Source organism: Moschus berezovskii, chromosome 7 (genome assembly GCF_049115385.1).
Source record: "Moschus berezovskii isolate FMDL1 chromosome 7, NW_MosBer_1.0, whole genome shotgun sequence".
Lineage (NCBI taxonomy): Eukaryota > Metazoa > Chordata > Mammalia > Artiodactyla > Moschidae > Moschus > Moschus berezovskii.
The window spans coordinates 105860835-105883567 of record NC_142466.1 but is presented as its reverse complement, the minus strand read 5'-3'; the positions used below and the strand labels follow the sequence as shown (position 1 = coordinate 105883567).

The 22733-nt window shown below is 40.4% G+C and overlaps 1 protein-coding gene across 2 annotated transcripts in view; it reads left to right on the top strand.

Annotated features, from left to right (window-relative positions):
- The window catches only part of TMEM245 (transmembrane protein 245), an 80790-nt gene extending 59212 nt beyond the window's left edge, over positions 1 to 21578 (top strand). For both annotated transcript variants that reach the window (XM_055427536.2, XM_055427537.2), the window contains 4 exons: positions 990 to 1090; positions 1977 to 2151; positions 6397 to 6591; positions 16200 to 21578. In XM_055427536.2, the coding sequence (XP_055283511.1) occupies positions 990 to 1090; positions 1977 to 2151; positions 6397 to 6591; positions 16200 to 16245 (517 nt within the window). In that variant the 3' untranslated portion in view covers positions 16246 to 21578. The remainder of the gene's footprint in view (positions 1 to 989; positions 1091 to 1976; positions 2152 to 6396; positions 6592 to 16199) is intronic.
- Positions 21579 to 22733: the final 1155 nt, after the last annotated feature.

Here is a 22733-nt window from a genome sequence, read left to right as displayed (position 1 = left end):
AGAAATGTGGAAACATTTTGTTAACAAAAGAAGAAAGACTGATGAAGTACCAGTTATATTATCCCTCACTTGCTCGGGAGGGCTGGTTACAGGCTGGATGTCTCAGAATTTAATTACCTCCTCAGAAATAAGATAATCACACTTATTTTTCTTTCTCTTTATTTTGGTGGTGAGTAATCTGCCTCACCGGAGAAGGCAATGGCAAGCCACTCCAGTTCTCTTGCCTAGAAAATCCCGTGGACGGAGGAGCCTGGTGGGCTGCAGTCCGTGGGGTCGCTAAGGGTCGGACACGACTGAGCGACTTCACTTTCACTTTTACACATTGGAGAAGGAAATGGCAACCCACTCCAGTGTTCTTGCCTGGAGAATCCCAGGGACGGGGGAAGCCTGGTGGGCTTCCGTCTATGGGGTCTCACAGAGTCGGACACGACTGAAGTGACTTAGCAGCAGCAGCAATCTGCCTCATTCGACGAGTTGACTCACTGGAAAAGACTCTGATGCTGGGAAAGGTTGGGGGCGGGAGGAGAAGGGGACGACAGAGAATGAGATGGCTGGATGGCATCACCGACTCTGTGGACATGAGTTTGAGTGAACTCCGGGAGTTGGTGATGGACAGGGAGGCCTGGCGTGCTGTGATTCATGGGGTCGCGGAGAGTCGGACACGACTGAGCGACTGAAGTGAACTGAATCTGCTTCAGAAGTGAAAAGTTGATGAGTTATTTCAGTGAATAGGGTATCTTAAGGTGTTTCTGTTATCTTTTCATTAGAGAAATTTAAAGAACAGTTTAGTAAATCTATTTTAAGGTTTAAATAGAAGATTTGTATATTCTATTGAAATAAAATGAAAACAGCATTCTCAGGCCACTGGAAAAATTGAAGCTATTATCAGATTTGGAATAAAATCTAGAAGCCTAGAAGTAATTGATTTTTCTGAATCCCAGTATGATACTGTGTTTATTTTGTTTCCACTTTATCTTTGGACATTCTAGAGGGGTGTTTGATGCTTCCCTCAAAATGGCTGGCTTCTATGGATTATATACCTGGCTGACTCATACCATATTTGGCATCAATATTGTCTTCATACCATCAGGTAACAGCTGTACCATAACTTCTGCTGTGCTCTATTTAAGGAACAGTAAACCATTTCATGTGTATTGTCATCTTCGTCAAACTTGAAATGCTGAATTTTGATATCTAGACTAGATTAGCAGCAGGAATGTGATTGGTAATGTTTGTTTATTGCTGTGTCCCCAGTAGCTAGAATAATACCCAGTACATTGTAAACACTGCATAAGCAACAAATATTTATTTGTTAATTGAACATACTATTCTGAAAAGGGTTGATTGTAAAGTAAGGTCCTTCAACTAGCAAGGGTATTTGTGGTGGGTTTTTTTCATTTTTTTGTTTTTAGATATACGTTATTAGAAAGAAGCAAAGTAAGGAATATATGTTCTCATCTGAGATTTAGAAACTAATCTCTGATTTGGCTTTGGTCTCAGTGCAAATATTTGGCCAGTGCTCTACAGTTATGGGACTGTACAGTTGTCCTTTGGTGTCCCTGAGGGAGTGGTTCTGAGACCCCCTGAAGATTCCAGAATTTGTGGGTGCTCAGGTACCTTGGCTCTCTGAACCTGCAGGTTCCACATCTGAGGATACTGAGCCCAACTACATACGTATTAAGTAGCCATCGATTGAGAATAATAGCAGTGGGACACTAACATTTGTGACTTAAGAGTAGAAGTAAACACACCTTTCGGAAGGATTTTCATGATCCAGTTTTAAGATCTTGGATTTCATGTAACAGCGGATTCAGTTGAACAGGGTGTATTGTTGCCCTAAAATCTGAATATGTATTTGTTTAACTTGTTCTGGTGGAAGTTTTTAAACAGTAGGAGCTAGTGTTTAGATTCTGCTATTGGTATTGCTTTGATGATGATGTTAAAGTTTCTTCTTCTTCTTTTTAATCTTGTATTAGCCTTAGCAGCAATCCTTGGAGCAGTGCCATTTCTGGGCACATACTGGGCAGCAGTACCTGCAGTTCTTGATCTGTGGCTTACCCAAGGCTTAGGGTGCAAAGCCATCTTACTGTTGGTTTTTCATCTCTTGCCAACCTACTTTGTAGATACTGCCATCTATTCTGACATATCAGGGTAAGTATTGCACTTCTGCAGTTGGTGATGAATCGTATCCAGGAATTTCTCTGGCCTTTTTTTGTGAAGGTTTATTTTTTCCTTTTCCTTTAGGGCATGGGTGAAAGGACAGGTGATAGTAATCAGTGAAGTAATCTTTTGTGATCCCACTGATACAATCAAAGTTTAATTAATATGATAATATCATTCGCAGGGTATGCGATTTTGTTCTTAGTAAGTAGTATTTATAATATATGAGACCATGGGCTAAAGTAAAATTGTGAATAATCATCTGGTTTAGTGACATTTAATGTAGGAAAAAAGTACTCCTGTACATACTTCAAAATGAGAATATTTTAAATACAGTAATGGCGTGCTGTAATTCATGGGGTCGCAAAGAGTTGGACATGACTGAGCGACTGAACTGAACTGAAGAAGTTAGTAGTTATTTTCAGAACTTCTTTGCTTTTGGATAAACACATTTTTAGATTGTATGAGGATTTCCATGTAAAATGAAATCTCATAAGTTCGTATCTGAGAAACAGTGCTTTTTTTCTTACTTAAGGTACTATAGTGTGGATCCATGATGAATACAGGTTAAATTTAAGGCAGAAGCCAAACTAGCAATATAATATGTCATTTTTGTAGATTTTGATATCTCTCTTAGCAATTTGCATTTACTAAATCAAGCTGATTTTCATTTAGTCACATATCAAGATAAACATTGTTTATTAGAATCTAGAATGTGACCAAATAATTGAATTTTATTCAGCTACTCAGATACAGAATATGACCTATTTAAACTATCATCATAGTTAATATATTAACTTTTCTTTAAATAAAACTCATTACAATAAGGGTAGACAAGATCATAGTTTATAGGAAGAGGACCCTTCAGTTAATTTGAAATTATGAAGAGATGAGTTATATACTACCTTGTTTTCTTTCTAGTTAAAGTAGAAAATAAATATATAGAACTACTAAAAAGCCCCAAAGTTTCAGAGCAGAAAGAAACAAGCACATCCATAAGTGAACTTTAGGGGGACTTTTGTGCCTAAAACATCAGTATAAAAGGAGAACTTCACAGTGTGTTTAACTAACATTTAATAGTTGAAATTTATATAATAACTAGTTACATGGCTTATAGTTTTTTCATTTCTTTAAACTTTGTTGTAAATTTTATATTAAGGTTTTAGCTAGAATTGATGTTACTATTGTAATTATATTGGGGTGCTGTGAACTACACCCATAAAGATGGCAGACTCAACTGATTGATATTGCATGTGTTTTGACTGCCCCATCGCCCAGCCGTTGCCTTATCTTCTTTCTTTCCTCTGGTCTCCCTAGTCACTGAGACACAACAATATTGAAAAAAGACCGGTTACTAACCCTACAGTGGTCTCTAAGTGTTCAAGTGAAAGGAAGAGTCAGATATTGCTCACCTTAAATCAAAAGCTAGAAATGATTAAATTTCGTGAACAAGACATATTGAGAGCTGAGGTGGGCCAAAAGCTAGGCCTCTTGAGCCATACAATTAGCCAAGTTGTGAATGCAAAGGAAAAGTTCTTGAAGGAAGTGAAAAGTACTCTTCCAGTGAACACATAGATGATAAGAAAACAAAACAGCCTTTTTGCTGATATGGAGAAAGTTTTGATGTTCAAGATGGAAGATCAAACCAGCCACAACATCCCCTTAAACCAGAGCCTAATCTGGAGCAAGGCCCTAACTCTTTTTAATCCTGTGAGGGCTGAGAGAGGTGAGGTAGCTGCAGAAGAAAAGTTTAAAGCTAGCAGAGGTTGGTTCATATGCTTTAAGGAAAGAAGCCATCTCTGGAACATAGAAGTGCAAGGTGAAGTAGCAGGCTTGATGTAGAAGCTGCAGCAAGTTATGCAGAAGATCTAGCGAAGAAAAATAATTGAAGTGACTACCACATTAAACAGATTTTCAGTGTAGACCAAACAGCTTTCTATTGGAAAAAGACGCCATTTAGGATTTTCAGTGCTTGGCTTCAAAGCTTAAAAGGAGAGGCTTAATTCTGTGGCTAGGAGCTAATGTAGCTGATAACTTGAAAATTGAAGCCAGTGCTCATTTCAGTTCAGTTCAGTTGCTCAGTCGTGTCCGACTCTGCCACCCCATGGACTATAGCACAGCAGGCTTCCCTGTCCATTTACTGTTCCAGAAATCCTAGGGCCCTTAAGAATTGTGCTAAATCTACTCTGTGTGTGTTCTAGAAATGAAACAACAAGACCTGGATGATGGCAGCACATCCATTTACAACATAGTTTACTAAATATTTTAAGCCCACTCTTGGGACCTACTGTTCAGAAAAAAATGAGTTCCTTTTAAAATACTTTGGGACTTCCCTGGTGGTCCAGTTGCTAAGACTTTGTGCTCCCAGTGCAGGGGACCCAGGTTCAATCCCTGATCAGGGAACTAGATCCCACATGCCGCAACTAAGAGTTTGCATGCAACAACTAAAGATCCTGCATGCTGCAACTAAGGTCCAGCACAGCCAAATAAAGGAATAAGGATTTTTTAAAAATACTATGGGTCATCTGACAACACACCCAGTCAGTCACCCACAAGCTCTGATGGAGATATTCAATGAGATTAATGTTGTTTTCATGCCTATAACACAACATGCATTCTTGCAACCTGTGGTTCAAGGAGTAATTTAAACTTTCAAGCCTTATTATGTAAGAAATGCATTTTGTAAGGCTATACCTACTATAGACACTGATCCTATGATGGATCTGGATAAAGTCAGTTGAAAACCTTCTAGAAAGGATTCACCATTCCAGATGCCATTAAGAACGCTTGTATTGCATTGGGAAGAGATCAAAATATCAACATTAACAGAAGTTTGGAAAAAATCAATTCCAACCTTCATAGATAACTTTAAGAGGTTCAAGGCTTCAGTGGGGAAAGTGACTGCAGATGTGCAGATAGCAAGAGAACTAGAAGTGGAGTCTGAAGAGGTAATCGATTTATTGCAGTCTCATGCTAAGACTTTAATGGATGAGAAGTTGCTTATGGATAAGCAAAGAAGGTGGTTTCTTGCCACTTGGAATCTACTTCTGGTAAAGTTGCTGTGAAGATTGTTGAAATGACAACAAAAGATTTAGAGTAGTATATCAGCTTGGTTGATAAAGCAGAGGCAGGGTTTGAGAGGATTAACTCCTGTGTTGAAAAAAGTTCTGTGGTGACTAAAGTGTTCTCAAACAACATTGCATTCTACAGAGAAATCACCAGCGAAAAGAAGAGTCAGTCAGTGCAGCAAAACTTTGTTGTCTTGTTTTAAGAAATTATCACAGACTGTCCACAGTCTTCCAACAGCCAATCATGTTGATCAGTCAGCAGCCATCGCCATCGAGACAAGATGCTCCACTAGCAGAAAGATTACAATTTGCTGAAGGCTCACATGATAATTAGCGTTTTTACCAATCAAGTATTTTTAAATTAAGATACCTTACATTTTTTTAAGACATAATGCTATTGGACACTTAAAAAGACTACAGTTCAGTGTCAACATAATTTTTATATACTCTGGGGAAGCAGAAATTTCTTGTGACTCACTTTATTGCCATATTTGGCTTTATTGTGGTGGTCTGGAAGCCAAACCTGCAGTATCTCTGAGGTCTGCCTGTGTGTTATTTCATTCCAGTTATGTAAATGATACTGTGATAAGCTGGAGGACAGTTATGACTCTCCTATGAAATAAAAATCTTGGGCTTTCTAACAGATGTTTTTCTCATGAGGCCTTTTATCATGCTCTGTGTTAAAATCTGTATTATAGGAGGTTGCTAGAAGCCTAACGTAGGAATAACAGGAATGCCATTGTATTGTTATCATCTTTTTAAAAAAAGCATTATTAGTTGAATTACGTGCTTAATTTTGCCCACTTAATTATTCTAGACAAAGGTAAGCCTAACAGGTAGCTTGTATAAAACAGTCCTAAGCTAACATTAACCCACCTCAGACAGCCACGTAATGGTACCTGTTAACACTGCTGACTTGACTCCTCAGTTGCCGGGCCTACAAAAAGGCAAATGTCACACATGTAGGCAGGAAACATTTTGCGTCTTGATACTTTTACAATTAATATTCAGAGATCCACATTGAAGTGATCTAAAGAAAGCTGATAACGCAATTCAGAAGTCAGGTGTACTAGGGAATGAACAGTGTGCCAGAGAGTGTATTTCCGACCTACTCCAGGGTTTACGTTTTGTTAAAAGTCGTGTGTAATCTGTGTGCTCTTCATTCCAGAGGTGGCCATCCTTACTTGACGGGCTTGGCAGTGGCTGGTGGAGCGTACTATCTGGGCCTGGAAGGAGCAATCATTGGGCCCATACTTCTCTGCATACTCGTGGTCGCTTCCAATATTTACAGTGCCATGCTAGTGAGTCCCACGAACTCAGTGCCCACACCCAACCAGACCCCATGGCCTGCTCAGACTCAGCGGTGAGTTCCAGCTGAGTGATCATAAACTATGTATGAAATTGAGCTCACTGGTCTCTGTGTTTTCACCTGAGTGCAGCCTGTTAAGATACAGAATATCCTTTTGCCTGCTATAGAGCTGTCACCTTGTGGATTCCCTTAGCTCTCCCCTATGTTGGAATCGTATTTCCCAATATTGTTTTCTGTCTTGATTTCTTCCTGCTTTTTTGTTGGAGCACATCCTCCTGTAGATTTTTGGGAAAGAATGCGTGGGAGGTAAATTTAGAGGATGATACCTGTCTGTAAAGGCTTCTTCTAAAGTCATTCTTACTCAGTAGCTTGCCTGGATAGAGAATTCTGTTTAAAAATTTTTCCCTGTGCAACTTTATTTCTTCATTGTTTTCTAACTTTCATGGTTGTCGAAATTCTGAGGCCAGTCTGATTCCTGATTCTTTGTAATTCAAATGTTTGAAAACCTATAGGGTCTTCTTTTTTTGTTGTTTTTTGATCTATTTTTGTTGTTGTGTTTGAATTGGCACTTTTATCAAATGCCTCTGTGACCTTTAAAACTGGAAATTTATGTTCTGCCATTCTGAAGTTTTTCTTCAATTATTTTATTAATGATTTCCTTCTCTCCCTTTCAGAAACATATTTTTATTTTGATGTTGGCCCTCCTACACTGGTCTTGTCATTTTTAAATCTTTTCTCTGATATTCTTCTGGTTCTGGCTTTTGGGCTCCCATTTTCTGGATTATTTCTCCAATTTTATCTTCTGTCATCTCCGTAGAGGTTTCCAATTGAACTGTCATATTTTTGGGCAGTCTGGTTTATTGAGGTACTATTTGTGTAAATAAAATTTGCTTTTTTTAGCATATAGGTCTGTGTTAGTTTTCTGTGATATGTAGCAAATTTTCACTAACTTAGTGGCATAAAGCAGCACATTTATAAGAAAGTCATGAGTTGAAGTACAGGTACAATTCAGCTAGGTCTTCTGCTTAGGATCTTCCAAGGCTACAGTCAAGGCATGAGCTCAGGCAGGGGTTTCATCTGCAGATTGGGATCCTCTTCCAGGCTTGCTTGTTGTTGACAAAATTCCTTTGTTTGCAGTTGTAGCCACAAGTTGAGGCTCCTAGAGGCTGTTTCTTTCCATAGGTATTTTATAACACAGTACTTGCTTTCTCCAGGCCTCAAGGAGTATTTTTCTGACTTCTGTCGCTGATGGCTAAAACTTTTGCAAAGGGCTCACCTGGTTAGACCTGGCCCACAGAACATATTGTCATTTTGATTAAAGTCAGTTGCTTAGGGACCTTAATTACATCTGTAATACCCCCTAACCTTCACCATATTAACATAATATAATCACAATATTAGGGGCTTCCCTGGTGGTTCAGTGAAAAAGAACCTGCCCACCAATGCGGGGTATGCAGTTTTCATCCCTGGGTTGGGAAGATCCCCTGGAGAAGGAAATGACAGCCCACTCCAATATTCTTCCCCTGGGAACTCCCATGGACAGAAGGAGCCTGGCAGGCTACTGCTCATGGGGTCACAAGAGTTGGACACGACTTAGCGACTTAAACAACAGCAACAACAATCATCACAGTGTCAGGTATCTGATACTTTTGACTATTGGCTTATGTGAAGAGTGAACCACTCAGGATTTGCGGGTTGGTTATTATGTGTGTCACCATAATATGATCTGCCAGGACCATTGTCTTGTGCAGCCATTGATGTCAGTGCTTTTTGGTTTCCCTTTGGGGCTGCTAAATTCCTCAGTGAAGGATCTTTTAATCTCCTGCTCAGAGGTTGATGGCTTGGCTGCCAGCATTCTGGGAGCCAAGACAGGGAAAGGGACCGGACAGCGTTCGAGATGTAAATCCTTACGCAGCCTCCCATGGTCAGTATGTCCCCCTACCCTGTCCCTGCGTGTTGTCCCCCAGTCCAGAGACCTTTTTGCTTTACCTTCTCTAAGGGAGGAAAAGACTCGAATTTCTGCCAGTAACAGGGAGCGTTTGCCTGGCCGGGGGAAGGTGTGGGTGACGATATTGGACCCATGAGGCTTTACTGCATTTTAGGCATGCTTTAAAGCAGCCCGTCTGTGTTTAGTCCCACCTTCGACCCCATTTCCAAAGTTACTTGATATCACCCATTCCTGAGCCTTATTGAATAACTCCTGGCTTGGGATTCAGTTTTTTAGGTCATGCTGGTCATAGCAGTTCTTCATCTGCTTTCCACTTTCTGAAAGTTTGTTTCTTTTAACCTGTTATGTTCTCTTTTTTAAGGTAGGTTTGTGCCTTCTAATGGTTTTTATTTTAAATATATATGTATATATATATATTGATTTATTTATTTGGCTTGCCTCAGGTCTTAGTTGTAGCATAAGGGTTCTCTAGTTGTGGCAGGGGGGCTTAGACATGTGGGCTAAGTTGCTCCAAAGCATATGGGATCTTAGTTCCCGACCAGGGATCGAACCCCCATCCCTCTAGATTGCAGGGTGGATGCTGGATTCTTGACCACAGGACCACCAGGAAACTCCCTCTAATGGGGTTTTGAAAAGCCCTGAAGGAATCATGTGTCCCACACAGCACTTCCTGGTGGAAAGTAAATGACCTCTTAAATAGTAACATCCAGCCCCCACTGACATGTATTGGGACTCAGTGTGCCAAGTTCTGTGATAAAACTTTACCTGCATTGTCTTATTTTACTTAATCTGTCCAGTGTTTCCATGTGAGGTTAGGAACAGTTGTTTTCTGTATCTTATAGATGAAGTCAAGGCTTAGAGAGGTTATCCTGCCTGTAGTCACATAGAAATCAGCAGGTGAGGTAGTGTGTTTTCAACTGGAGATCTTTCTTTTCCTTAACCATCCCCCAGCCCCTGCTCAGGAAAAGACATTCTCCTGTGCTTTCTTCCTCAGTAGATGGTGCCCCCCACTTACGTGTGCCTGTGTGTGGTCATCCTTACAGCCTCCTTTCTTCTCAAGTCACCATCGTTACCCAGTCCTACCTGTTTTATCTCAAATCCACCCTTTCCTCTTTTTCTCCAGTGCCACCCACCCTGGGCCCAGCCACAGGGTTTCCCACCTGGACTAGCGTGGCATCTCAGTCTCCCAGCCAGCCTCTCAGCATCCACTCTTGCTGTCTTCCAGTCTCTTGACACTGAGCAGATGTGTCCTTTTTAAAGGGGAGGCACATCTGGTCATGATGCTCTTCTACCAGAACTGGCCTCCCACTGTTCTTACCAGGGAGATCAACATCCTCCCCAGGCCCTGCGTGGTCTGCCTCTGCCTGCCTCGTGCATCTGTAACATCTTCCCCTTGTCAGAGCTGCAGCCACACTGGCTTTCTGCCAGGGCCTCAGATACACCAGCTCCATTCAAACCCTAGGCCTTCAGACACGCTGCTTTCTGTGTCTGGACAGACTCTCCCTCCCCTGTCTTTCCTTGTCTAATTAACTCCTAATCATTCTTCAGATTGCAACTCAAATGTCAGTCCATCAGAGCTTTCCCTCCTCTCAAGATTAGGTTATGTCCTGCGTTTAATGCTCTTAAGGATAGCACCTCCTACCTTTCCTTTTTTCACAGCTTTCATTTGTACACTTGATTATTTGTCTTTTCCCTTTTTACTGTGGTTGCTGCTACTGCTGGGCTGTGCCCGTTTTTGGTTACTGGGGTATTCACCACACCCATCAACCTGCGACAGTGCCCTCTTCCTAGTTCAAGGAATGATTGGGCTGTGAGGGAATAGCGTCTACAGGGTCATGAGCTATGGAAGGGTTCAGCTTGTCTTAGAACTCTCATGCTGTAACATGAGAACGTCTTCGTTCCATTAGACCTTCTAATTGTAGATGCAGGCCCTGGTGGCTGAGAAGATCCATCTGCATGACTATTTCTGTGTATTGTTTCTTGGTCCTGTGTAACGCTTCCCACTGTGTAGTGGGGAATGCACTATTTCATGGCAGTAAATGTTGTCGACACAGCACAGCTTTGGGCTCCCAGCTGTTTTGGCCTCAATTCAGTAATCAGAGCCTGTGGCTTCCCCTGTTCTCTGTTAACACTGGGACTGTCTGGGAAGTGTGGGGAAGGACATAACACCCCTGCAATCACACATTTTCAAGTCTCAATACTTTTTTGATTTTTGGATAGAATAATCAGACTTGATTTGATGTACTTATTTCATTCCTACCAAAACCTGAGCAGCAATCTTTGAACACTAAAGATCAGAAAAACCTGTAAGAAGGAAGTCAGGGCATATCCCAGGAACTCCTCTGAGGATGCTGTTCGCTATATTTAAGTTTTCCTTTGCCCTCTGCCACACCTTGGCATGACCAGAGGTGACAGATAGAAGGTGGTCCTTTAAGGAGCTCAGCTTTACCTTTTGGAGGATAGAGTTATTAGTCAACTCATTGCTGGTTTTAAAAGCATTCTCTTAACCTGACTGTGATTATCTTCCATAATTTAATACCCAAAGTTCAATCAAAGGTCATTATCTTTTTATGAAAGAAATTACAAAGATTCCCAAATTAAGAAGGTTTGACTTATGATTTTTCAACTTAGTGATGGTGTGAAAGCAATACACATTCAGTGGAAACTGTACTCAGATTTTTAATGTTGATCTTTTCCTGGGCTAGCGATATGCTTACAACTCTCATGATGCTGGGCAGCGGTGGCTGCAGCTCTCAATCAGCCACATGATCACAAGGGGATTCAACTGATAGGCCTGCAACCACACTGCACCCAGACAACCGTTCTGTTTTTCACTTTCAGTACAGTGTTCGGTAAATTACTTGAAATATTCAACACTTTTATCATAAGACAGGCTTTGTGTTAGATGATTTTGCCCAACTGTTGGGTTTCCCTGGTGGTTCAGTGGTAAAGAATCCACCTGCCAATGCAGGAGATGCGGGTTTGGTCCCTGAGTGGAGAAGATTCCCTGGAAGAGGAAATGGCAGCCCTTTCCAGTATTCTTGCCTGGTTAATCCCATTGACAGAGGAGCGTGGTGGGCTACAGTTCATGGAGTTGCCAAAGAGTCAGACATGACTAAGTGACTAAACAACAAGAGGCCAATGTAAGTGTTATAAGCATGTTTAAGGTAGGTTAGGCTAAGCTGTGATGTTTTGTAGGTTAAGTGTATGAAACACTATTTTGACTTAAAATATTTTCAGTGTACAGTGGGTTTCTTGGTACGTGTGTATGTGTGTGAGTCACTCAGTCATGTCTGACTCTTTGCGACCCCATGGACTGCAACCTGCCAAGCTCCTCTGTCCATGGAATTCTCCAGGTAAGAATACTGGAGTGGGTTGCCATTATCTTCTCCAGGGGATCTGCCTGATTCAGGGATCAAACCTGGGTTTCCTGCGTTGCAGGAAGATTCTTTACCATCTGAACCATAAGGGAAGGTGTCTTAAGGATATTATTAAGTATAAAGCCAGGTATAATGCCATCATAAGGAAGATCCATATTTGGCAATTAAGGTTTAACACCTCCTACTTTTTAATTGAGCAGGAAGTTATCTTTGTCTTTGTAAAATAATGTATGAAAATGTTCTTATAAAAAACCATGACTCCTCCAGACCTTTACCTAAACCTTGAGGACTTCATTTGGAGTATGCGCCCTATCATTCCAGTTTAGGATAAATGCTCAGTGAAAATTTGATGTGTTAATAGATCAGTGAAACCAAGAGCAGGTCAGATTAAAAGATCTTTTCACTATAAGGCTGATAAAAGAAGATGGGCCACAGTAAATAGAACTTCATTACAGACTTTTGGAAGAGGCAGAATGCACATAAACGGTGACATGTGCTCTGTCACAAGGTGTGCTGGTGGGGGTTTAGGAAATGCAGACTCAGCTATCCTGAGCCTACTAAAGTAAGTTATGTTAGTCAGTGCAAGCTTTTCATTTGTAAACATCCACAATTTACTCTTTCTCTGGGAAGCTGGGAGTCAACAACTCTTGAGTTGTTAAATCAGGAAAGACTCAAGCATTCACATTAATGGATTTTTAAAAAAAAAATCTCCTTGAAAACTTCAGGGGAAGCAGATCCCAAAACATTTTCAAGGAGCCAAGAAGATTGCAAGTGAGAAATCACATCACACAATCCCCATTGCAATGAAAGGAACTGTAAAATGTTCACAGCAATCTTCTATCCCCCTAGTCACATGAGGCCCCATTCCACCTTTTTTATTCTTGATAAATTCTACCACTGTGGTTCAAAGGAACATAACAGTCCTTATGGTTTGGGAAAGAATACTATATTTAGATGGTTCAGGTAGGACATTTACTATTTTAAGAAATAATACTGTGAAAGAAATACTCTGGCAGTCCAGTCATTAGCACTCTGTGCTTTCACTGCTGAGGGCCCAAGTTCACCCCCCAGTTGGAGAACTAAGTTCCCACAAGCTGTGCAGTGCAGCTGAAAAAAACCACTGTCAATGCAATTTTTATTCCTTTGTTTCTTCCTAATCTAGAGGGTTACAGTTTTATGAGCCCTGTAGATTAGTTAGTGCTGTGCCTTTTGATGAGACCAGGAAGAAATTATATCTCTATCTCTGGGTTATGGAGTTTGTTTTCCAGGAGGTAATTTAGGTTTGGTTCAGATGAGTGTTACTTTTATAGGGTTTTACACACACCACACACACACATGAGGTAATTGAGGTTCAGTTCAGATCAGTGTTATTTCTATAGGGTTTTACACACAGACACACACACACCCATCACCAACACACACACACACACACACACACACACACACACTTCTATAAGGTTTTGCGCGCACACACACACACCCCATCACCAACACACACACATACCACCCCAAACATCTAGAGAAAACATACTGTTGGGATGGAAAATACTTAACAGCTGTTTTCTTAGCTTGCTTCATTGTGTTTTCTTTCTTCTGAGTCCTTCTGGAGGCTTTCTTGGCCTGGAGGCAGAACTGAATAGTAGGTATGAATTTCAGGGTTACAGCTAAACTTACTTGTCAACAGAAAGCAGTCACCAGGCCAACCACAGTTTTAATCTTATTTCATGCATCTTTGCCCTGAGGCAGCCATTTTCATTCATAATTTAGGGGAATTGAAGAGTTAGAGATTGAAGCTTTCAGGTATCTTAGAAATTTGAAAAGATATGAAAGAATGAATTTGAAAACTTTTTGGTGTTGGAAAATGCTTTGTAATACTGATCAGTTTTTGGTTATTGTTTTTAAAGATATTCCAGGGCTTCCCAGAATTGAGTGCTACCTGCATTTCATGTAGCCTGGGACAGCTTGTAGCCAGCTTTACCTGTACACAAATGTAGGTGAGACTGAAAAAGAACGGGTAGGTAGCTATCTAGAGCAATGGTTGTGGGGGAGGAGGGTGAGACTTTGCTCCCCTCAGGGGACATTTGGCAACGTATAGAGACATGTTCATCATCACAGCTGTAGAGGGTAGGAGAGGGGATGCTGCTAAACCTCTCGCAGTGCACAGAGTGGTCAGCAGTACAGCTATTGAGAAACCTTGATTAGATAGATACAGAGATAGATGGATATTAATACATATAAAAGGGCTTCCCTGGTGACTCAGCGGTAAAGAACCTGCCTGCCAATGCAAGAGATTTGATCGCGGGTTTGATCCCTGGGTCGGGAAGATTCCCCTGGAGAAGGAAATGGCAACCCACTCTAGTGTTCTTGCCTGGGAAATCCCACGGACAGAGGAGCCTGGCAAGTTATAGTTCATGGGGTCGCAAAAGAGTTGGAAATGACCCAGAAGCTAAAAGACAACAACAATACATAAAACGTGTGTGTATAAATCTTCAGTTCAGTTCAGTCACTCAGTTGTGTCTGACTCTTTGCGACCCCATGAATCACAGCACGCCAGGCCTCCCTGTACATCACCATCTCCCGGAGTTCACCCAAACTCATGTCCATCGAGTCGGTGATGCCATCCAGCCATCTCATTCTCTGTCGTCCCCTTCTCTTTCTGCCCCCAATCCCTCCCAGCATCAGAGTCTTTTCCAATGAGTCAGATCTTCGCATGAGGTGGCCAAAGTATTGCAGTTTCAGCTTTAGCATCAGTCCTTCCAATGAACACCCAGGACTGATCTCCTTTAGAATGGACTGGTTGGATCTCCTTGCAGTCCAAGGGACTCTCAAAAGTCTCTTAGTTTGGGAGAATTTTTCTCAGTATAAAAATATTTAAGGAGATAAATTCATTCTAGTTCTTTGACCTGTTGGCATGTATTCAGCATGGTGAGTTCAGTCATGTCATATATAACCCCTTTCAGAGACACAGGAACCATAGCCAGGAAGCTTACCCCTTCCTTGAAGCTGTTCCTTTGGATGTAGAGCTGTGCTAGTTAGAGATGTGCTTGAGATATAAGAGGCTTCTGGCACCATCCAGTGAAAGAGCCTTCAGATAACTGAGCAAATGTAATCTTTTTTTTCTGCATTATTTGACCTGTGCCCACTTGACATTTAAGTACTTCCTATGTGATGTAAAGGGTTAATCTTTATTTTACCTCTGCCTGCCTGTCTAACCCTCCTAATTGATGATATGGTTGTAAAGGAGCAAAGCAATCTCTGTCTAAAAGGATGGTAATGAACTTATGCTTCATATCTGTATCATTTAAGATAGATTTGCCTGTATTACAACCAAAAAAAAAAAAACCAAACAAACTCAGAAAACCCCACCATCAGTAGAACTTTAACAGCTATAAGTTTATTTCTCTCTTGGTTCTAAGAAGTACAAAGGTAGGCAGACCAGGGCTTAGTGTGTCTGTTCCACAAACATCCATGCCAAGCTTGACCCCCCACCTTGATGTTCTGTCAGCCTTGGTGTGAGGTCTTTTCATCTAAGATGAGTGCTTGTTCATTGATGAACCTGACCTGGCCATTTGGCTGCCAACAAAGATGCAGACCTGGCTGGATAAATTAGGTAGCAAAGGCCAGCTAGTTACTACAGTCCTAAGTTAGGCACCCAATACAGCAGACCCCCTCCATCTAACCCAGTTATTACCTGCGAATTAGCCACATTCACTTGGCTTGTTTGATGTAGGTCAGAAACAGTGTAAGTACACGGTCATTTGATGAAAAGCCGTATCCCATTTCTCCTGCTCTGAACCACAACACACAGAGCTGGGACATTGCTGGATCAGTTCTCCTATTTTGCAATAAAAGTTATCCAGTTAGTATTTAATCTTTAGTCTCTTATTGTTTTTCTCTTTAACATCATTGTGCCTACTTTCCAGTCAGCATGAAGGGGGAAAGGTCAGAAAAGATCACCTTTCTCTTTTAAGGACATTGCCCAGAAGTCACTCAACACTTCTACTTACATCTCATTGGCCAGATGTTAGGCACGTGGTCATTAGTTTCAAGAGAGTCTAGGGAAACAGTCTTTTGGATAGAAGGTCCAAAAAAAACTTGAGTTCTTGTTGCTGCAGGTTGAGAAATAACTATCGGACTTCAAAACAATACTCAGTGAAAATACTAAGAAAAAAAACAGTGACTATATGATGGCACCAAGGCTCTCAACTTTTAAGAATATTATATGACAGTGAATTACTGGTTAGATGCTATTTTTCTTTTCTAAGTATGTCTGTGGTTTTATTTTCCCCCTTTTCCTTAAGGCAAAACTAATCATCCTGTCTTTTTTCTTAAAGGACTTTCCGTGACATTTCTGATGACCTGAAACCTTCGGTAGACTGACTTGGTTTCCAACCACAGTGATTTCTCTAAGGAAATTCAACCTTGACTGTGAGTTCAGCTCAGCTGTGGCCTCCTGTCCTTTCAGCCATGCCTGGCAAACAGAGCCCAGGACAAGATGCAGGAGCCTCCTGGCCTTCCGTACAGAATGCCTGGACAAGAGAGGACTGACTGACTGTGGGCTGTTTTGCATTTTGAAGCACAGCTTTAGAGCTCAGAAACGTGGTTTACTCATTTAAGTGTTGCTAAGATGGTTTGAAAAGTTTCAGTTTATACACTGGTATTGTGGCTTGAAATTTTTCCGCTTTGGTTATCTATATTATGATACGTATTTATAACTTTTTTTTTTAAGAGCCGTAAACTACCTGCTGTATAGAGTGTGATTTTCTCCTGTTTTAAGAAATCTGTCCTTAAGCTTTTCTACGGCAGTCACTTTTCAATGAAGAGGGCTTTCACTTTTGAGAATGTGATTGCTTGAGCAGGAGAAATGAGTCTTCTCCCTTCTTCCACAATGTATGGTCCTCTCATAAGAAAGATCAGATCTTCAGTGTGAGGGTGGGTGGCTTATGTGAAGTTCAGTTAGTGGTGTGTTGTTAGTTGTGTGTTGTTAGTGGTGTGTTGTTAGTGGTGTGTTGTTAGTTGTGTGTTGCAACCAGAGGAGGAGAAAGACTGAAGCCCTTACCCCCCTTCTCCCTCCATTCCCTATTACTCTGTTGCCAGATTTCTAAAACTTGGCTGACCGCACTGAAATTAATTAAGTATTAAGCTGCTATTAATGGTAACAATATGATAGAATTCATGTTGTGGTTTTTTTTTTTCCTTTCCAAATGTTTTAAGTAAAAAAAAATCTCAGGGGCAGCAGTGTTCTGATTCGTTAAACGTCTCTGTTTTACTATTTAGAATTTGGCCAATTAGTTACTTACTAGCGTAAAATTTTGTATCAGTGCAGTATTTTCCCATCATTTAGCACAGTGCCTTGCACACAGACTCTAGATGAATGCTTGTTGAGTTAAATTGTGACTTTTAAAATATCTCAGATATCACAATAACCAGCATACTGCTCTACATTTTACAGAATCTTTTTGTACATATTATTTCACATTCACTTCACATCAGCTTTCATACAGCTTCATATTATTTTGTGTTTCACACAGATGGGGAAGCTAAGGTTCAGGAAAGTGACCAACTCCAAGTCATAAAGTTTAGTAAAATTTGACCTCAGATCTTTCTTACTCAACAGTCTGCCAACCTTGCTATACTCCAGTGACTCTCTTAGTATCTTAACACAGTTTTTCCAGTGCTTTGAGGTAGAATCATGTCTTGTTCTATTGCATAGACTACAGTTAATGACAGGGCCAGGACTAGAATCCAGCTTTTCCCTTTGTGCCCTTTTCCCTTTGTAAAACAACCTTCAGCCTCTTTCTCTGTCCCCAAGGGAGTATTCAGTATGGATGAGAGAGGATTCTTAAGTAACAAAGAGTTCCATTTTGGAAAAACATTTAAAAGTAGAAATCCTTTTTTCTAAAACATTATTTTCTCATTAAGAAGCATAATTAATGATAATTACATTAAATTTACTCTGATATTACTTAAGAAAAACTTGGTCTAGAAAAGAGGCTACTGTGAGGTCTTTGTTTATATAATAAACTATATGCAGATCTCTTATATTTCCTATGAATCCTTCAACAGTTACAGTCTGATATTCCACCAAGTGCTACATTTGGCATTAATTAACTCATTTTCATTAATCACTTGTTCAGTCATTCATTCTGTAAAGCATTGGTTGAGAGTTTCCCAAACTCTGGGTTCCTTGCTGGGCACTGTACAGGGTGCTGTAGCGGATAACTCATAAGAAGGCCTTCTCTTACCTTAAATCTTAGCCAGATTATGTGTATCGCTAAAATTAAAAATGTTGCATTAAAAGTTTTAAGAAAGAAATCAGGTTTGTTTTTGTTGATGATATAATGATAAGTTTACAGCTGTGATTAGCACATATTTATAAGAGGCAAATATGCACAATGAGTTAGTGTGCATATGCAAATTCAGTTCAGTTCAGTTCAGTCCTCCAAAGTGTTTTTAGCTCTATAAAGTGAAATGGTAGACATATAAACTTGAGGTAATATATGGTTCTTCCTGGTCATAATTGTTAGTATGAATACTAGGTCTTTAGAGGGGGACTCTGAGCCCTAAAAGAACAGTTTAGAGCTGTCAAAGTTGGTTCTGATGTAGTATCACCCTGAAATATCAAGAGCAGAGGTGCCCCAGACTACTATCCAGTCATATCCGGAAACTTGAACTGCCCCAGTGCTCCAGCAAGACGATCTCAGGATTTGACCCAGAAAGAGAACATTTCCCTAAAAACAGATAATTGATGAAGTGTAAGTAGCTTCAGTAAAAACTAATTACAGAAATGCTATCACAGTGTTCTGCATTTTATCGCTTTATTAAAGATAAGTTTGAAGGTCACATTCACTACTCAACTGTAAACTGAATGGAGGGGAAAAAAGCTCCCCACACAGCATGCTCCTCTCTTTTCCGAGAGAGAACAGGGCATAGGATTTTCGTCATAAACCCATGCCATTTAAGTCCGGCATCAGTTCCAAAATTTCTATCACACTCTCTGTTTCTGGAAGTGATCTCTGCCAGACTGCCTTAGATACCAGTTTTATTTATAAGTTTGCAGGAATTCTTAACACCCATTTCCATTAAAGGTGGTTAGCTGGCAGAGTTTTCCCTTGACTTTTGAGACTGGTGCAGATTGGCTCTTGATACCCAAGAAGCGTTGTTTAAACAAACTGAGTAGCTTTGGAAATAGCAGTTTATTCCACTTGGAGGGCTTGCACATGAGGTCCTCTGGCTAACCTTGGTCTTAATAAGAACCCGCTGTGACCCATCTGGACTTTCTAGTACCCCTGGTTCCACTTTGGTTGTATTCAGCATTTCGGGATGTGTCACTGCTGAGCCAGATTTACTCAGAAATTCAGGCCATGAGGGGTTAGCCTAGAGCAAAGTAATTTCAGGTGAGCTTACCAGAGCTTTCAACCTCAAGGTTTATAGGAAAACTGTGGTCTCCATTAAGGTTCTTCCAAGACCCTTATAAAAGTATTAGAGTAGGCATTTTGCAGTAGAAATAGCCCCTGACAACATAGTTCCAAATGTTAGTTCCAGCTAAGGGCAAGTATTTTTTTGTTTTTATGTATTTGTTGTCTTTGCACATTTTGCCATCAAAATATATTCATTTCACTAACTTATGCACACATACATGCTAAGTTGCTTCAGTTGTGTCTGACTCTTTACGATCCCATGGACTGTAGCCTGCCAGCCTCCTCTGTCCATGGAATTCTCCAGGCAAGAATACTGGAGTGAGTTGCCATTTCCTCTTCTAGGGGATCTTCCTGACCCAGGGATCGAACCTGAGTATCCTGCGTTTCCTGTATTGTCAGGCAGATTCTTTATCGCTAGCGCCACCTGGGAAGCCCTAAGAGGAAGTTAGTGTTCAGTAATTATGTTTCAAAATCTCATTTTATTTGGAAATGACCTAGCTATTCAATAAACTTTCATCACTTAGTTTAGTTACTCCAATCTGGAGAGACTATTTTAGATAGACATTCCTACTAAAGTGTACTTATTCTTAATAGTGTTTGAAAGCTCTTGTCTAATTTCTATTTTTCTTTTTTAAAGTTTCTTCACTCGAGTTACTTTCCTTGTTGACAAATTTAGCTTGCATTTGCAAAAAAAAAAATCTGCAAAAAAAAAATACTCATGTTATATGAAACCACTAAGTGGTTAATTTTTTTTGTAGTTTAAAAATAAAAGAATTATAAACCAACATGTTCAGTCTGCCTCCTGGAGTCAGAGAAATTCTGTGCTAGAATAGGCCTTATATAATTAGGTGATCCTGTCATTTAACGGAAACAAGTCCATAGGTTGAAGTGTCTTTTCTAACATGGCGCCCATCAGTGACAGTTCAGAGTAGAGTCAGTTCTTTTTTCTCTCAGTCCATTGTTCTCCTTCTCTTCCCTTTCCTTCCTAGTTGAGTTGTTGTTGTTCCGTCACTAAGTCGTGTCTGACTCTGCGACCCCATGCCGCTTGCCAATTTTGAAAAAAATGTGTTCCTTATAGCAGTAGTTCCAAGGAATGTTGTTAGATGTTCTAAGTGAATGAAAGTGTATATGGAGTTGGGGGAAGGAACTCTATGGTCAGTTAAAACTGAGGAATGCTGAATTTGTTTCCTTTCTGAAGTAGGACTTCGAAGAGTTTTTAACATGCTGTTATATATTGTGAATTTATAAGAGGGGACAAAGACTCTGTATACAAGACTTATTTGACCTTAAACTATACCTTCATCCTCCTTTTCTCAGAGCATCTCAAAGGACTTGGGGTCCTTTGGGAAACATGGCTCTCAAATAAAAGTTTACAGCTCTTTTAGAAGACATCCGTAATAGAATTCCGAATGGCAGGCACATCTACCATGTAAACTGTAATATATCTCAAAGTTTAGTGAAATACCAGAAAAAGAACGTATTTGCCATTCAGAGCTATGCATCAAGTATAGAGATTCTTTTCCACCTATGGTGTGTAAAGTCAGTATTTGTGTTGTACTTTTGAAAGTTTTTCAAAGATCAGTTAGAGTGCAAATGCAGTGGTGATATATTGATATGACATTTTAATGACGCTTTTGTATTGCACTTTATAGGTATCAGACTGCTTTCATAACAACCCTGTGAGATAGGCAGACATCAGGTATTATCAGATCAAAGCTCATAAAGGTTTTTTGTGATCTTTCCCTTAAGTTTATACCACAAAATGATGGAGCCAGAATTCAGTTGCAGAAATTCTGACTCCAAGTCCAGAGTTCTTTACTCCATACCTGGTTTCTTACTTCTTATTCTAGCTTTATATTTTACTCTGAAAGCTGTCGTAGCAAATTTTAAAACATTACTTTGGCTTATTATCAAATACTGTTTTTAATGGCAGTGACCCAGAAAACGTAACTCCAATTGTAATTATTCCAAAGAAAACCCTTCTTTTGTGTTTTGCAGTGCCACTTGTCTAGGTGATTGGAGTGTATTTCAAATACCGTTTGATTTTGAAGCCAAGATTGGATATATAGTTGTTATTGCTCATGTAACTTTTGGAAAATGTATCGTCTCTGCATTCTCAGGCAAAGTAGAGATGGTTTGAAAGTAAAAAAGATTATTCAAATATAACCATGTGTCTTTATTCTCACAAATGCTGTTTCTTAGCTTTAACTTGCTTTGACAACCTCCTGATGTAACATCTTTGTAAATGTAAAAATATTTATATTTTGAAATAAAATTACAAGTGTTGAATGAGTCAAGTGGTAAACTTAGTCTCTGTTGAGAAATTTGATCTTTGGTGAAGTCAAACTTTAATGAATACATCTGTCCATCTCTTATGTCTTATATCTTGCATTCCTTTGGCATCAGTGCATACAATGCATTTTTATGGAACATGGACAATTTACATAAGGGGAGATGTGTTTGTGAAAGCTCCAGAAAGACTAACCTGTAGAAGTCCCATCTTAGGGTAGAAGCCCCTCCCTACAGGCTTGACGCCCGTCCTGGTTTCAGTTCAGTTCAGTTGCTCAGTCATGTCCGACTCTCTGCGACCCCATGAATCACAGCACGCCAGGCCTCCCTGTCCATCACCAACTCCCAGAGTTCACTCAAACTCATGTCCATCGAGTCGGTGATGCCATCCAGCCATCTCATTCTCTGTCATCCCCTTCTCCTCCCGCCCTCAACCTTTCCCAGCATCAGAGTCTTTTCCAGTGAGTCAACTCGTCGCATGAGGTGGCCAAAGTATTGTAGTTTCAGCTTTAGCATCAGTCCTTCCAATGAACACCCAGGATTGATCTCCTTTAGAATGGACTGGTTGGATCTCCTTGCAGTCCAAGGGACTCTCAAGAGTCTTCTCCAGCACACAGTTCAAAAGCATCAATTCTTCGGCAATCAGCTTTCTTCAGTCCAACTCTCACATCCATACATGACCAAGGGAAAAACCATAGCCTTGACTAGACAGAACTTTGTTGGCAAAGTAATGTCTCTGCTTTTTAATATACTATCTAGGTTGGTCATAACTTTCCTTCCAAGGAGCAAGCGTCTTTTAATTTCATGGCTGCAATCAGCATCTGCAGTGATTTTGGAGCCCAAAAAAACAAAGTCTGACACGATCTCCACTGTTTTTCCATCTACTTCCCATGAAGTGATGGGACGAGATGCCATGATCTTTGTTTTCTGAATGTTGAGCTTCAAGCCAACCTTTTCACTCTCCTCTTTCACTTTCATCAAGAGGCTTTTGAGTTCCTCTTCACTTTCTGCCATAAGGGTGGTGTCATCTGCATATCTGAGGTTATTGATATTTCTCCCAGCAGTCTTGATTCCAGCTTGTGCTTCTTCCAGCCCAGCGTTCCTCATGATGTACTCTGCATAGAAGTTAAATAAGCAAGGTGACAATATACAGCTTTG